The following is a 16382-nucleotide window of genomic DNA, read 5'->3' as shown; positions in this document are numbered from 1 at the left end:
CTGCTGTTCTGACTTAGGCACAGAGAAATTAATCTCCTTTGCAAGAGGCAAAGAGTTGAAAAGTCACAGTCACACTGCAGCCTATATTGGATTTCCATATACAACGGTGGAGAGAATCGCCTCGTCCAAATGTGTATTTTTGGCACCCTTTGAGGCACCAGAAAAAGAAAGTAGGACCAAAAAGGAGGGTTTTATTAGAACAACCTCATTTAGTTCCTTTTCTGGAGCTAATTTGGGCTGTTTTTTCTCCCACACCTAGACAAAAAAAAAGTTATTTTGACTGACAAAACCCTCAGTAATATGCTGCAAAATGACTTTCCTCTGACAACAGGCTTGCCAAATCTATTCCCTGCTCAGCAGTGGGTACCACCTGTTTTATAAAGGACCCAAAATAGATTTGATACTGAAAAGCTTGAGCAGAAAAGCTCGAGCAGATGCACAAAAGCCTGCGTGAAGACAAGCAACTCTGTGCAATATGAAAACTGGCCTGCCGACATCTTTGATCCCATAAAGGCTATTCTCAGAAGTATTTGGGATGCTGCCCATCTTGAACACCTATCAAGACTGAATAACACCTTCAAAGTACATTTATCTGGAGGTGGACTTCATTGCAATCAGTTGGAGTTGTCATCTGAGTAGACATATATAATGTTGTTCTATTCTCCACCAGAAAATAGTTGAGGCAAGTCTTGTGTACCTTTAGTAGTTGGTATACTATGGCACAGGTTTCTCTCCATAAAACACACTGTGGGAGGGAGGAGAGGAAACCTCTCTCTTTCTTCTTTCCATGACTTACATACCCCACAACTCCATCCCACCCCCTACTTTAAGTTAAGCCTGGCACAACAGAGTTACCCTCTCCTGGAATAGTGGGGAAGAGAAACCCATGTATGTCTTCTTGAGATAACTAGAAGAGAGCCAAAATATAAATGTAACTTATCAATCAATAAAATACACTTGGCCCTCCATATCCACGAATTCAACCAATCATTCCAAAAAGACATACTGTATAAGTCTAGACATTTAGTCAAAAAATTGACCCCATAAAACTGGGTCGACTTATTTTAACTGTTCCCCTTCTCTGGGTAGAGTGGTGAAAGGTAAGAGTTTAGTTCATTCCAGGAGCACCCCAAAAAAGCACCAAACCCCTCTATTCTTTCCATCACAATGCCTTTTTTATTGCTTGGGTGGGAAAACGGCTGCGGCGGCACCTCTTTGGTGCTTTTCCTCAAAGGAGTGCTCAGAAGAATCAGGATTGAAAGATCTGAATAAGACATTTCTGCATGAAGACAGTAAAGTTTGCCCTTTACGCCCTTTGTTATAAGCCCCTAAGTTTTATCCTCGACTTATCCACAAGTCCAAAATTTTGGCCCCAAAACTTGCCCTTGACTCATACATGAGGTCGGCTTATAGTCGGGTACATATGGCACATTCCAAATAGCAAACCTCTATTTTATCTAAGAGACACCATTTGACTATACCACTGTATTCAATGGGACATGAGCATCCATGGAGTTTGCTATCCACAGGGGGTGCTGGGACCAAACCCCAGCAGATAACAAGGGCCCACTGCATGCAAGAAGTTGGCTAGTTCCAAGTGATACATCAAATTCAACTCCTACCAGATCCCCATCCATCTTGGACCTGATCTCCCTTCCATCCATCCTTCCATTCACTTCCTATATTCTCCGCAACCCCTCTTTTCTCTCTCCTTGTTTCCTTATGATACACGTTCTCCAATATCAGTGTACTTCAACCCGTCTTTCAGCCATTGTACCTCTCACAATCCTAATGATGGGAATCACTTCCCACTCAGTTTTCCCACCATCCGCCTTGTCAAGCATAGACTCTCCTGTCTCTGAGGCATAAGAAACCAGGCCCAGCCAAACACAACAACGATCCCTTCCCTTGCAGAAGTTGGACTCTGTTGCTGCTTATTCTCCAGGCAGCTGGAAAGCGTGGGAACGGTTTTCAGTGACCTTGCTTTGGCTCAACTAATGAGTTTTTCGAGTCCTTGCCTCCACAAAGTCTCTTAATTGGTTGCCTTTAAGGAGAAATCTTTGTGCAATTTGCGCCAGATGGATTGCAGAGTTTGGTGTCGGCATTTCTAATCTGTAGCAATGCAAATGCAAACTGGTACCTTTTTGGAGCAGCCTTCCCTAATCCTGGGCCCCGGATGGTGAGCCGGGACCAAATGCATCCGGAAATTAAGAAGAGGGGGAATGTGAAGTCGAAGGCTTTCATGGCCAGCATCCATAGATTTTTTTTTGTGGGGTTTTTGAGCTATGAAGCCATGTTCTAGAAGAGTTTATTCCTGACATTTCACCAGCAGCTGTGGCTGGCATCTTCAGATGCCTGTATATCTACAAGTATACCTCAGTCAAGGAAGTAGATGCATTGCTACCAGAGGAAGAAGCAACACAGAAAGAACAGCAATAGGTTCCTACATCACCAAAAAGAAAACCACTTCCATATGTTTCAGCAAATGTCCCCCCCCCCAAACTAACAACATGTATATGGCCAGAGCCAGTGCCAAAGCTGTGCTCCAGTCCTTAGGACTGGAGCATGGCTTTGTTGTGGCTTCTGGCCTCTTAGGACGCATGCATCATTTATATAGCATACCTCCAAAGTGACCTGAAGCAGCATTATTTCAGCCTGTCTGTACGGGCTCCAAGTTGACAGCCAAACCTAGATCTGTTTGTTTTTTAATAAGCTGAAGATGGGTGTTGTGGAAGGCTTTTCTGCTCTTTCCTTTTCATTCTGTTTTGGTGTTTACAGAGTAAGGGATTCTGGAGGCAGCTGCCGTTTACCTTGCCTGTTGCAGACAGGCACACATGAATACATAGGGCTGTTAAGAACAGGACTCCCCTTTGCATTGTTTGCTGAAGATGCTGGTGCAGTCAGACTGAAAGACTGTGCATCTCCAGTGCGCCTTCACCATTCCAAATGCCAATGTAGCTAAAAGCCTACATCTAGACAGAAGACAAGGAGGAAAGGAAGTGGTTGAGTGTAAAAAGGAGCTTTATACAAATGAGAATTTTGGTTGACTGAAGTGTTCCTGTTTATCTGTCTCTGTTCCAGGGCACAGGCCAGGCCTGTTGAGCTTTACTACTGTTCCACCGGAAATGAAAATGTGTCCCTAGTTAAGGATAGGGATCTCTCTCTGCCTGAGAGTTCAGTTCCATCTTAGGTAATTTTGCTGGGGCCACATTCCAGTGGCAGGTGGGGCCAAAGACAAAAGGAGTGGGACCAAAATATGAGTATATTTTAGCTCCATGTCTTTTCGGAATCACAGATAGAAGAGGTCACAAAAGTTGTCTAACTGGATGGCCCTTGAGGTTTCTTCCAACTCCATGATTCTCTGAATCCATCCCCTGCCATGTAGAAATATACAACTAAAACACTCCTGAGAAACAGCCATCCAACCACTGCTTAAAATCCTCCAAAGAAGGACAGTCCACCATCCTCTGAGGCACTCAATTCCACTTTCAAACAGCTCTTATAGTAAAGACGTTCCTCCTAATGTTTAGGTAGAATCACTTTTCTTGTATTTTGAATTCATGGAATCATGTTCTAGTCTCCAGAGGAAGAGAAAACAAGCTCACTCCATCTTCTACATGACATCTTTTCAGGTACTGAAAGATAGCTATCATGTCACCTCTTAACCTTCTCTTCTTCAGGTTAAACATGCCCAGTTCCCTATGCCTCTCTCCATAGGACATGATTTCCAGACTTATCACAATTGTGGTTTTCCTCCTCTGGACGCACTCCAACTTTCCACATCCTTCTTGAACTGTGGTCCCAGAACTGGACACAGTATTTCAGGTGCGCTCTGAGTAAAGCAGAACAGAATGGCACAACTAGACAGGATCTTGTAAGTCCTACTCCAGTTCTCTAATAGCACACTGGTTCTCATATTGGAAGTTCCTTGGTTTGAATGTCTACTAAATCATTACGTTTGTTATGTAGAAGTGGGGCAATCTCTTTCATTCCACCTAATGCATTTCACAACATTCCCACAAAGGATAAGGGTACGGAAGGGAGACACCTCTGAACAAATCTTACCAAGAAAGCCGCATGATAGTCTTAGCCTTAGGGTTGTCATAAGCTGGAAACTATTTGAAGGCACACAACAACAACAATATAAACTGTGGGAGCAAAGAAACATGTATGACATGTTGAGCGCAGCAGAAGAAAAGTAGGCTATAAATCTAAAACATAGGCAGACAACTTGTGGCCTTTCAGATGTGGCGGGACTTGCAACTTCGAGCATCGCAGACATTGACTAGACTGGCTGGGACAGATGGGGGTTGCAGCCCCAAAATGTCTGGAGATCCAGTCACATTTCTGAGAAGGATGATGTTCAGAAGCAGCATCAGAATGACACTACAGAGAGCAACTGGGACTAATGGAAGACAGTGGGCAATTTCAACAAACAAATCCTTTTCTGCGGAGTGCCAAAATAGCCCAGAAGAGAAGGAGGGCAGGTTGGTGGGGTTGGTGGGAGGGTAGACATGTAGCTGAAAGTATTAGGGAGAGCCAGTGTGATATAGGGATTTCAGTGTTGGACTCCAGGAGACCAGGGTTCAAATCCCTGCTCCGCAACAGAAACCCAGTGGCAATTTTGGGCACGTCCGAGGAGGGCAATGGCAAACTCCCTCTGAAGAAACATGTCCAGTAAAGACTCGTGATCAGCTACGCTTGCCATATACAGTATTGGAAATAACACAAAGACACCCAACAAAAGCATTAAGGGCAGGGTGGGGAGAAACAAGCAGTTTAGGATCAGCCCCAGGAAGAAGATCCCCTTACCAGGGACACGCAAGAGGATCAACTTTTATCATGACAGGTGCTGTCTCTATAAAGCTCTCCCCTCCTCCTCTTCCGTCGCCAACCGCCTGTCTTTGCGAGAGAGGGTTTGTGTTCTTTCTTCCTTTTTGCATGCCTTGGCAGAGTGAATTAGCCAAACTGGATAGAAAGGATTGGATTTGTTTACTGACACGCAGCAAGCTTCTCAGGGAGGCTCTAAGTCTCTGTTTGATGTGCAAACCGCCAGCTTTGCCGCCATGCCTTTGTCAGGCCGCTCCGGCTCCTCCACTCATCCCTTTGTGTGTCGCTCTCAATTAAGATTAAAAAGAGCCTTATGCCATCATCCTCCCTCTCGCACACAGCGAAAATCCCTTTGTGGCAAGAGAGCAGCACCTTGCAAGCAGCTTCCCAGTTATCTGATCCATGGGGAGGGGGTCTCTGGGGGGGAGGAGAGCGAAGTGAAGCCAAGGGGGGGTCGGTCGGAGAGGGGGGGGGTGTCTATGCAACCGTACAGACTCAGTTCTCCATTAGAACAACTTCAAAATCCTGGTCAGCAAGGAAAAGGAGGTGGAGGACAGAGAGACGGACATACGATTGGCAATAAATGTATTGCACCAATTAAGTATATTTGCATCATTTGTTTTCCTCTCCAGATCAGTGTTGCGTTCTGTCCTTTTCTGGTACAGACTTGTCAGAAGAAGAGACATCATCATAATCACAAATAATAATTCTGACCACAGAAAGAAAGTAGATGGAGAGAAAGGAATACATTCACTACACCGGCATAGTTGGGCTCTAAGAGTCCTTCAGTTGCTTTTGCTGTACTAGCTGGTCACTAGTAGATGTCCATAAACAAGTAGTGCCTGCGATGGCATTTTCCCTCATCCCTCCCCATCCCTTTTTATTTTGTGTGTGTTTCTGGTTATTGGTGGCAATTTGGTTAAGAAGATGTGAAGGCTTTCACGGCCAGCATCCCTAGTTTTCTGTAGGTTTTCTGGGCTATGGGACCGTGTTCTGAAGAATTTATTCCTGATGTTTCACCTGCATCTGTGGCTCACATCTTTAGAAGCTAAACGCATTGGCACCGGGGACAAGATGCTTTTAGCAGTAGCAATGACTACCTGTAATGGATCTGCCTGGCACAAACCATGGTGCCTACGGCGACGCATTGTATACATGCACTCACACACAATATGTATATTTAACATTAGGAACAACAAAGCTGGATCCTTCCGGGGGTGCCATTGCCATCCTCTGAGGCTGAGAGAGTGTGACTTGGCAGAAGTCATAGGACATCCCACAAGCACCTTTTCCTCATGCCTGGCATGAAAGGACAACAACTATGACCTAAAAAATCTGTTGCTCTTTCATGAAACCCAACACACAGTGTGGCAACAAGTGCAATCCTTAGGAGTGTGCATATCCTGCTTTCCAGAACCACTTCTATAAGGCTTATTCTGTTTACAAAGACTAATTTTAAGGAATAAGATATTTGGATCATTGGGCCGCAAGGGCAAGCTAGACCAGCGATGCTCCTTCCTTAATTTACTTTCCTCCTGGGTGAATTTTATCAGCAAGGTAGTGTCTGAAAGAGTTTAACCATGCAGCTCCCTCGACACACACACACACACAAGCACAACCGCACAGCACAATCCCATCTCTGCATTCTTGCAGAAACAGAGAGAGAGAGCGAGAGAGAGAGAGGCAGGCAAGCCTCCCAGGATAATTATAATAAATCTTTTGGTGCTGGGTGGAGAGCTGCAGCCCCGGCACACGCATCCCCGCTTCATGATTAAGAGATCCCTGTAATACCTTACGGTCCCCAGTGGGCCGGGCAGAGCGAGATATAGCTAAGCATTGCATCAAACACGTTAAGAATATCTCAATCATTAAGCGGCAACCCGCGGCCGCTCCGAAGAGCAATCGATGGGGCAATTAGATGTTATCAGCGCCTGCTCCCCTGGCCTCTTGGTTGCATGGGCTGCCAAGGCAAAGGGCCAAGTTGTACCTGTTTTGGGAATGATGTTGGTGCAGCATTCTGCCCTCCATAAAAATTAAGACTCCACTATTATTATTTTTTATCTCTCTCTCTCTTTCTCGCTCTCTCTATCAATCTCGGGATGTATGTATGCATTTGTACTTTGGGGATCTTGTGCCTTGAGGAAAGGGGAGGGCTGATGACGCCGACGATTATGAGAGTCGAAAGCCATCTGAGCCACCCGATGCAAGCGCCAAGAAATCATTGCAAAGAAAAAGCCACGCAACAACAGCAGCCCTGTCCTGTCCATCCCTCCATAAGCAAGCACATTTTCCATGTCCTGGCAGGCAGACTAGAGCATTACGGTCCAAAGGAAGGGAAGGAGAAAAGAGACGATAAGAGCGTAGTGGCTATTAGTCATCATGACTATATATTACACCTCCAGGCAGAGCCTGCAAAAATAACTTTGGGGGGAACGCAGCTTCAGGAATTCTCAGCATCACCGACTATGCTATGGTTGTGGGATTCTGGGAACTGCAGTCTAAAAAGGTAGTTTTTCTAACTTGTATCCCCAGGATAAGAGCACTTCCCAATACAAGCAGATGGGGAATGCAAAGAGAGTTCTGCTGTACTCCTTGTCCTACTTATGCACTTCCCTGGAAGCAACAGGTTGGTTGCTGTTGGCCCAGAATGCTGGCCTAGATAAGCATTTGGTCTGATTCTGGTCCAGAATGGCTCTTCTTCTCTTCTTAAGATGTACCTTGCTGGACCGCAGCAAGCGTCCTTTAAGTTCCCAAGAAGTGACAACTCTGAGAAGCTCCTCTCTTGCTGTCTTCAATATCAGGCATCCAGAATTAGACTGCCTCAGAAGATGGAGGTTCCATTTTAGTTCTGACTAAGAGCTGGAGACAGGTCCCATTCATACTTCATCTGTCTAATCCTTGTTTGTTTGAAAGTTCCAAATCATCAATCATCAACCATCACCACATGTTGCAGTATTGAAAGCTATAATCCCTTTGAAATGATTTTTGAGATCTTGACAATAATGAGAGACCTCCGTGGGAGTGAATCTGAGACCAGGCCAAAGCAGAAAGCCTTTACAAAGCTGTTGGGGTGCATGCTAACTCCGAGGCTGCCTAAAGACAGAAACATTAATTCACCTCAAAACAGGATACTTGCTTTTCAGAAGCAATGCCTGTCCATTTTGCATATATAAATGCTGTCCGCCAAGTGAAGTCAAAGAGATTTTTGTATGCATGCTGAAGGCTATAACCCCAGAAACTTACTAGGGAATAAACACCACTGAATTCAATAGGATGACTTCCAAGTAAATATAGACTGTAGATGCTAGACTGTAGCCTGAAAGGACAGTTATAAGGTGATCAACATGTTGCTCTTTGTGTATTGCTGAACCCCAGTTCTCATGATCTATCAGCACTTGTGTGTTGGACTATGACTCTGGAGAACAAGGTTCGAATCCCAGCTTGGCCATGAAACCCACTGGGTGACCTGGGGCAAGTCCCACACTCTCAACTTCAGAGGACAGCAAATGTCAAACCTCTCTGAAGAAACTTACAAAGAAAACCCTGTGATAAGCTTCAAAGACATAACCATGTTAGTCCATAGAATCAGTATGGAGAGAGATCTTGTAGCACCTTTGAGACTAACTGTAGGAAGGAGACAGGCACACCCCCAGACCTGCTGGGGGAGTCCCTGTCTCCTTCTTACAGTCAAAGGTGCTACGTCTCTCTACCCATGATAAGCCTTAGGGTTGTCATACATTTGAAACAACTGGGAGCACACAACAAAAACAACAACACATGCAATGGCCCTGAACGTTCGGCACTACGCCATTATTCGCCTCGCTCTCCGGGTCTCTCCTGTTTATCTTCATGTCCCCTCCACCCCTCCATCCTTTTCCAGCCCTGTCACATTTTGAAGACCCAGCTCCTCAGCTCCTGGTGAAAATAAAAAGAGCTGACAGCCAAAGGGGGCCATGGAGAGTCTCACTTGTTGAGTGATGCGCTGTCGCCCTTTTCACACCCGGCCCATCTCCTTCGACGGCAGGAAAGAGCAGCGGGAGGCGCAGACGGCCTTTCCATCTCTCTCTCCCCCCTTCTGGCTTGTGCCCACCCCAACTGCTTCAGCAGCAAAACAAGCCAGCGCCGGCTGAACTCCGCAAAGGTCAGACCGCAGCATAAAGTCGAGCAAGCCACTCAAGCAAGGGGGCCAGCAGGGACAGAGGCGCCGCACGACAAGCCTCTGATTAATGCAATTACAACCCCAACCGAGGTCTCTTTCTGCTTCGCTGCCTTGCTTAGCTTCCACTCCTCCTGCTGTTTCAGGGCCCTGGCGGTTGCATAGGCTGCCAGATCAGAAGATATTTCCCCCCCAATAAAGGAAAGAGAAAAGGAGAAGATTCCAATGGTCAGGCTGAAGCTAAAACTAGCTTTTATCACCGCTTCCATAAAATGTACAGGTGTGTGTGGAATGCACAGAACAAAACAATCAGGGAAGGTGAAACGCTCCCCTTCTCAGCTTACCCGCTGCTCCCAAGCCGACCTCCAAGCTGCTTCTCTTGAACTCGCAGCGGCTCTGGGTCTCTGGCATTACGAGTTGGCGACTCTGGTGGAGGTTGGAGATGAAGGAGGTGAGGTCGTTGTCCCGGCTGCGAAGAGAGAGAAAAAAGGATGCACTCAGACATCTCAACACACATTTTGTTATCGCCGTGTGCCTCAGTCTAAGGAGTTCATCACACTGGGGCTAATTTGGGCATTAAAGAGAGAGTAAAGTGCATATAAAGCATCCTGCAATTTAAATTCTCCATTAGCATAAGAAGACAGAATTTACTTTATATAGTGATTCATTCTGTGTGTGTTTCTGTGTCTGCATGTGCCTCTGTGTATAAGGGATGGAAAAAATATGTATTTTACTCTCTCCCGCTTATGATTTTTTTTCCATAAGAACCTTTGGCCAAAGGAATGAACCTGTGCAATTTTTCAGTTCATTCTTCAAACCGAACCGAAATGAAATTCTCTCCCGCATGCATCCGTTTAATGCAATACCGATCCTCAGCAGAGAGAAGGTCATATTGCTCCAACAGGTGTCAAAGATAAGAAGGCCCTTTGAATCCAAGTGCCACCAACCCTAATTTGGCACTGACATGATCAAACACGCAGGAATTCGAACCCAGGCGTTTAAGAACACACTCCTCAATGTTTGGGACCTACACTGGCATATCTGTCAAGATACCATTTCCCCCAAATTCAAACATCTTCTTCTACAGACATATGCCAGCTAAGAAAGCCTTTGCTAAAGATGCCCTTTGGACAAAGGGTTTTTCTCTGAAGATGCCAGCCACAGTTGCAGGCGAAACATCAGGAATAAACTCTTCTAGAACACAGCCTCATAGGCCGAAAAACCCACCAAAAACTATGGATGCTGACCGCAAAAGTCGACTTCGCGTTGGTTTTTATACTCATCCAGCCACCTTTGCTCCTTATTCTCTGTCTAGCTGGATGTTTTTAAGCAACAACAGCATTGTGAGGGTGCTGGAGAAGCACACTGTCCATATTGGATTGCAGTAGCCTATCCACAGTAGACCATGCAAACAATAGCTTGACCAGGCAAAGAGTGGGATTCTGCTCTAGCTGATCCTACGCTAGCCATCTGAGCCTACCTACAACAGACAAGATAAACAGTAACTGCCTCCAGAAGCCCTTACTGAGCAGGTATGAACAAGCAAAACAGAAAGAAAAGGCCAAAGCAGATAACCCTGCCTTACCAGGTACCACCCACATGTTAAAAAAACTTAGATCTGGCTGAAACGAAAGCCGAAATGATGAAGAAAAGCCTCAATGAGAGACTTTATTCCATATGCACACATACACACACTGATGGAGCCTCCAAGTTTTACCCTCGACCTATTCATGGGTCATGGCAAAATCCATGATTTTGGCTCCAAAATCTAACCTCGACCTATACATGAGGTCAACTTATAGTTGAGCATATGGCTTTGCTTCGCCAACAAAGATTCAAGAAGGACTCATCCCGCGCTTTGTACAAGCGCGTTGGTGACTAAAAAGGCCAATTCGGGATAAACAGGTCCCACTAAAAATGGAAATCATAAGAAAATTTCATGTTGCTGAATACTGGAGTACTCAGTACCTGGAATACTGTGTACAGTTCTGGGCACCACAATTCAAAAATGATGTTGAGAAGCTGGAGTGTGTCCAAAGAAGGGCGACTAAAATGGTGAAGGGTCTGGAAATCATGCCCTATGAGGAACGACTCAAGGAGCTGGGGATGTTTAGCCTGGAGAAGAGAAGGTTAAGAGGTGATATGATAGCCTTGTTTAAACATTTGAAGGGATGTTATATGAGATGGAGCAAGCTTGTTTTCTTCTGCTCCAGAGAACAGGACATGGAACAATGGATACAAGCTACAGGAAAAGAGATTCCAGCTAAACAGTAGGAGGAGGGCTGTTCAACAGTGGAACATGCTCCCTTGGAGGTTGGTGGAGTCTCCTTCTTTGGAGGTCTTTAAACAGAGGCTGGATGGCCATTTGTTGGGGATGCTTTGATTGTGAGTTCCTGCATGGCAGAATGGGGTTGAACTGGATGGACCTTGAGGTCTCTTCCAACTCTATGGTTCTATGATTCTATGAAAAGAATAATCCCCAGATGCATTATGAAAGAAATCTTCAAGTGGCCTCTTTTGTTGTAGTTGTTATCCACCTTTGAGTGGATCTCGACCCATGGCAACCCTGTGAATGAGACATCTCCAAGACTCTATGCTCCACTGCTCTGCTCAGGTCCTGCAAATTCACACCCATGACCTCCTTAAAAGAGTCCATGCATCTGGAGTGTGGCCTTCCTCTCTTACTGCTTCCCTCTAGACGGTTCAGAATCTTCTTCTGTACTTACAACTTTAATGTTTGTTTTATTTTACATGGGAATATTGTTCATTTTGAATAAAAATAGTTTGCTGAAAGAGGCATTGTGATGCTTTTCTTCTTTTTTCGTTCTTTTTGGTGGTGTAGCAACCTATCCCTATTCTTTCCATGTTGTTTCTGCCTCTGGTGCCACATTTTCTTTTAAAGAACTAATGCTCAGGAACATGCCTATTCATTAACTGCAATGTACCTGTACAAAGGAATGAAACTAAATTCTTCTCCATCCCAATGCAAGCTACCTTTAGGGTTCAAGCTGTCTCCCCTGGAGTTTTAGTTAGGAGAGTACAAACTGGGAATTTTCCTCCCACTGCTTCCAGCCTTCTCTCTTGCTTCGGTCAAAGCAAGATGCACTGTTAGAAAAGTGGGCTCTTCTTTTCCTTCAGGGCCTAGTCATCACCCTCTCAAGCCCACTCCAGACTTTGCATTTGAAATGCATATCAGTCTTCAGCAATACAGCCCAAGCAACCATGTTGACGGTCTTTTCCAAAATACCTTTGCACATCTGGCACTGTTAAAATCGAAGACCTTGCCTGCTGGCAACTCCTCAGATAAGCAAGGTTGGCTCATCCCAGCAGCAACAAAATAGAAATCCTGGAATGAATCTTATGTCTAGATCAATAACTGGCAGGGTCAGACCAGATGGGGAAAGAGAGGGAGGGAGAAAAGAGAGAGAAAGAGAAAGAGTAGAAGAACATGCTGATGGGCTGAAAGAGTGACAGATGAGACGGCCTGACAGGCGAAGGAAGGGAAGCAAACACTCTAGACGCTGGCTCTGTTTACCAATGTAATATCTGTAAGTCTGGAGTCAGACAATGTCATTTTTCAGAACGGTGAAAGGGGTAGCGGAAGAGGGATCCCTGTCCTGACTTGCTTCTGTGGCCAAACCAGTCCTCCAAGTGTTCACACAGTTCCCAAACTCTGTAAAATCAGCTTGATCAGAACCAACGGTGGGATATAGTGAAGGACATGATGGCACAAGAGGAGACAAAACCTCATTTAAACAGTTTTCAGCACTTTTCCAAACCCTATCCATAAATATTCCGACACATAGAAGGGTGCAACACAGTTAGACAGCCACAGTCCAGACCACGTTCAGGCTTTATAAACCTTATTTTCACAAAGCAGGCAAGAAGGACAATATGGCTTCAGTGTTCCATCCCTCGCATTCTGCAGAGATCGCAAGTTAAGTGCTGCATCAGGGCATCGGCTGCCTTAAATCACAACCGTCACGACATGTCTTTTAGTGAACCACTTAGACCAGAAAGACAACTCATGGCAAGCTTCCAGGTTGCACCATCCCTTTTCCAATACTCCCCATCTTAAGTAGCGTTCTGGGCCACTCACAGGCCTACCTTAACAATAAGGTCCTCCAACTAACATTAATTGTACTGACCATTCTGGATACTCTTTGGGTGCCTTCAAACTATGGCCTGTTACAGACTGCCAAAATAAAGCTGGTTGGGGTCTCTTTGGAGGTATGCTATTTAAATGATGCATGTGTCCTAAGAGTCCGGAGGTCGCGCCAAAGCCACACTCCATTCCTAAGCACTGGAATGCAGCTTTTGGTGCAGCTTCCGGATTCTTAGGGTGCATGCATCATTTAAACAGCACACCTCCAAAGAGACCCGAAGCAGCTTTATTTTGGCAGTCTGTATTCTTCCAAGCAAAATTATTTCCATGGATAAGCAAAAACACAATTAAAAAGGCAAAAAAACCCTGCAAAAGCACTTCTATGTACAGCATATATCTCAAGTCTAGTCAGTGTTGACAATTCCTGCTAAGTTTTCTGAATGTCAAAAACACCAGTGAATGTTGACCGCCGTCCAAATGGGTATGTGTCCAAAAACGGGTGGAAATTATGTATTTTCCCTCCTATCCATACTCAGATTCCATATAGGAATGCCAGGATTCATATATAAAAGCCAACATTCACTAAATTTTTAGCACTCGCTGTAACATTCTTATCTATTTCATCATCGTAATTCACATGAGCACCAAGATATTTTCCTCCACGGGTCCTTTTTTTAGAAGGCCAGTTTCTAGTTCTGCTCCTCCTTCAGGATTGCAAGATCTGTCCTTCAAGGTTCTGACCAACAGTCTATTTCAGTCCATCTTTATTCTTGCAAACTGTGGTCAGTCCATCTCCCCTGGGACTGCCTTGACTGTAAGGCAATTCAAAAATATCCCCAGCAGTTTGAGCGGGCCTAGTATTTATGGGCGACAACCCTCAGGAACATCACAATCTGTTCAGCTAAGAATATGACAAGCTGCATATGTTAGCAGTCCCAGTAATAGTAGTTAGTGCTTCTCGCTTTAAACACATCTAGCATTTTCTGAACAATGTTCAGAGATTTACATCCCGAGTTCCTGCCTCGCTGTCTAACAGACACAATGCAAAAGGAGAAAGGGAAGGCAGAGATGAGAAAGAAGCAAGGAAATTCCAGCACCAAACCTTGAATGGTCCAGACTCCCAGAAGAATTATCTGGACAGGTGGGCCTCCTCACCTTGGAAGCACACAAATTCAACCCAACTGTATTTAAATCTTCTGGATGGTGGCAAGGCAGGAATGTTTGTTCAAACAGATGAGCAGACTCTTCAAAATCTGCCAATGTGGAGGCTTCATTCAGTCTGCACAACCAGACCCCTCAGGGACCCTAGGAGCTCAAACCCACAAACGGCAACTTATCCAAGTTCTGCTCACTGCTAATAACCTTTGGTAGACCCAATATCCAGGAGTTTGTCTAAAAAACACAAACGCACACGTACACACACACACAAAATCTGCTCCTTCCCATTAACTATGCCAAAGGAGGCTCTGGTGGAGAGTATACTCACGTAACCCATGGCCTTACTCTGTGCGCTGGCAAGGCACTGCACATGACTGCCCGCTCACTGGCCTCCAGGACCACCCGGGACAGCTGTGCCAACCAGGGCAGCACATTATCTGCTCAATTACCTCTCAATGCCCTCTCTTTAAATAGGTTCCCCCTCCCAGCACTCTGTTCCTCCTAGTACAAGGCTGGGACCTGAAGTGCGGCTGAGCTGCTCCAATGCACCCATCCAGAACGGGAGGCGAAGGGGCCGGAAAGGGGAAGGAGGAGGAGGAGGAAGCCCACACTAATCTCTAGCTGAGGCTCTGCTTAATCAGATAAAGTTTATGACAGAAAAGTCATTAGACGGAGGTGCAGTGGATGGGCGTCTGGCTGTGGATTTTCACAGCCGCAGATGTTGGCAGGATGGCCACTCTCTTCTTCCACTCCCCTCTCAGTCACTATGCTTTGCCAACCCTCATTTCAATAGGTCACTTCAAGCCAGCCAAAGGCATTTTAACCTCAGTGCATGCACCTACACACACAAACACAAACACACAGGGGGGGTGTTTCCTTAGGCTAAAGGGTGACATTGTTCACTCAAGGTGAAATCCCCTCGTGTAAAAACTGGAGTCATTATTTGCAGGGAAACCTTGCAGAGGAAAAAGAAATAGTGTTCACCACTAATGGATGGACGGACGGACGGACGGACTGATGGATGGATGGACGAAGCCCCATTCCCCCCCTGCTGCTCCCCCGCCCTCATCCCCGCTGCAATGCCACAGCAAGCAATTTCAGGGCTTATCCTTGCTGAGATGCCACCTTTGAGATGCATTATGCAAAATATTTGTAAAGGAGTTTAGAGGATTAATTTGAGGCGATTATCGGTTCCTCTTAATCGTGCAAATCAATATCCCCGGACGGCAGGGACAGAGGACAGATAAAAGCTGCCATCAGCACAACGGGAAATGAAAGAGTGGGGGACAACGTTGTGGATGTGCAAGCAGGTTTAATTGGTCTCTGATTCCCCACATACACACCAGCCATATAACACACGTTTTTGGAGGAACTAGTCTCGATGTCTGGTTGTCTTCTATGCATCAACCACAGGCCCACATTTTTGGGTCAGTGCCATAGTCTGCAAGCTGCTTTCTAAAAGCAGTAGGTTGGGTGGTGAAGTGGAATCCACCACTGAAAACCTGAAGATGAGAGGAGGAAGGTCACAGCACTGAATGCTCCTCTCCTTTCAAATCCAAAAACTTAGCTGCACTTAACTAGCTCCTCAATATCCCCAAAGAATATAAAAGAAGAGCCCCTATCCTTACCGTGTCTCCTATTCCCTCAATATGCGCCCAATATGTCAGACTACAACTTCCAAGTCGCAGCCAGCATACTACTTGAGGACATTGAGACTTACATGAAGGGTACCAACTGGATAGGATAGTGTCCAGTGTTAGGACAAGAACAAAAATGAAGCCAAATCCCAAACCTGCACTCGGTTAAAAGACTCATTCCTCGTATCCGCAAACCCTTTCTCTATACAAATCCCTTGCAAGTATCTGTAGAAAGCAAGCTCAGAAGGGAGCAAACAAGGCTCCAACCTCTCTTCCTTGTGTCAGCTTTCTACTTGCAGGCATTTTTGTGGGTTAAAAAACAACTCCAAGGTGAAGGATCCTATTGTCATACTAAGGATGGAGCAAGCTTGTTTTCTGCTGCTCCACAGAGTAGGTCATGGAACAATGGATTCAAGCTATAGGAAAATAGATTCCACCTCAATATTAGGAGGAACACAGTAAGAAAAGTTTGACAGTGGAGTGGAATGGAGTCTCC

At 45.5% G+C, this 16382-nt stretch overlaps 1 protein-coding gene across 6 annotated transcripts in view; it reads right to left on the bottom strand.

Annotated features, from left to right (window-relative positions):
- The window catches only part of SAMD11 (sterile alpha motif domain containing 11), a 136280-nt gene that overhangs the window by 54142 nt on the left and 65756 nt on the right, over positions 1-16382 (bottom strand). For all 6 annotated transcript variants that reach the window (XM_042478286.1, XM_042478283.1, XM_042478281.1 and 3 more), the window contains one exon: positions 9331-9455. In XM_042478286.1, coding sequence (XP_042334220.1) covers positions 9331-9455 — 125 coding nt within the window. The remainder of the gene's footprint in view (positions 1-9330; positions 9456-16382) is intronic.

The sequence above is a fragment of the Sceloporus undulatus genome, chromosome 7 (genome assembly GCF_019175285.1).
Source record: "Sceloporus undulatus isolate JIND9_A2432 ecotype Alabama chromosome 7, SceUnd_v1.1, whole genome shotgun sequence".
Classification (NCBI taxonomy): Eukaryota; Metazoa; Chordata; class Lepidosauria; order Squamata; family Phrynosomatidae; genus Sceloporus; species Sceloporus undulatus.
Note: the sequence above shows the minus strand (reverse complement) of the source record. Positions and strands in the feature narration are given on the sequence as shown.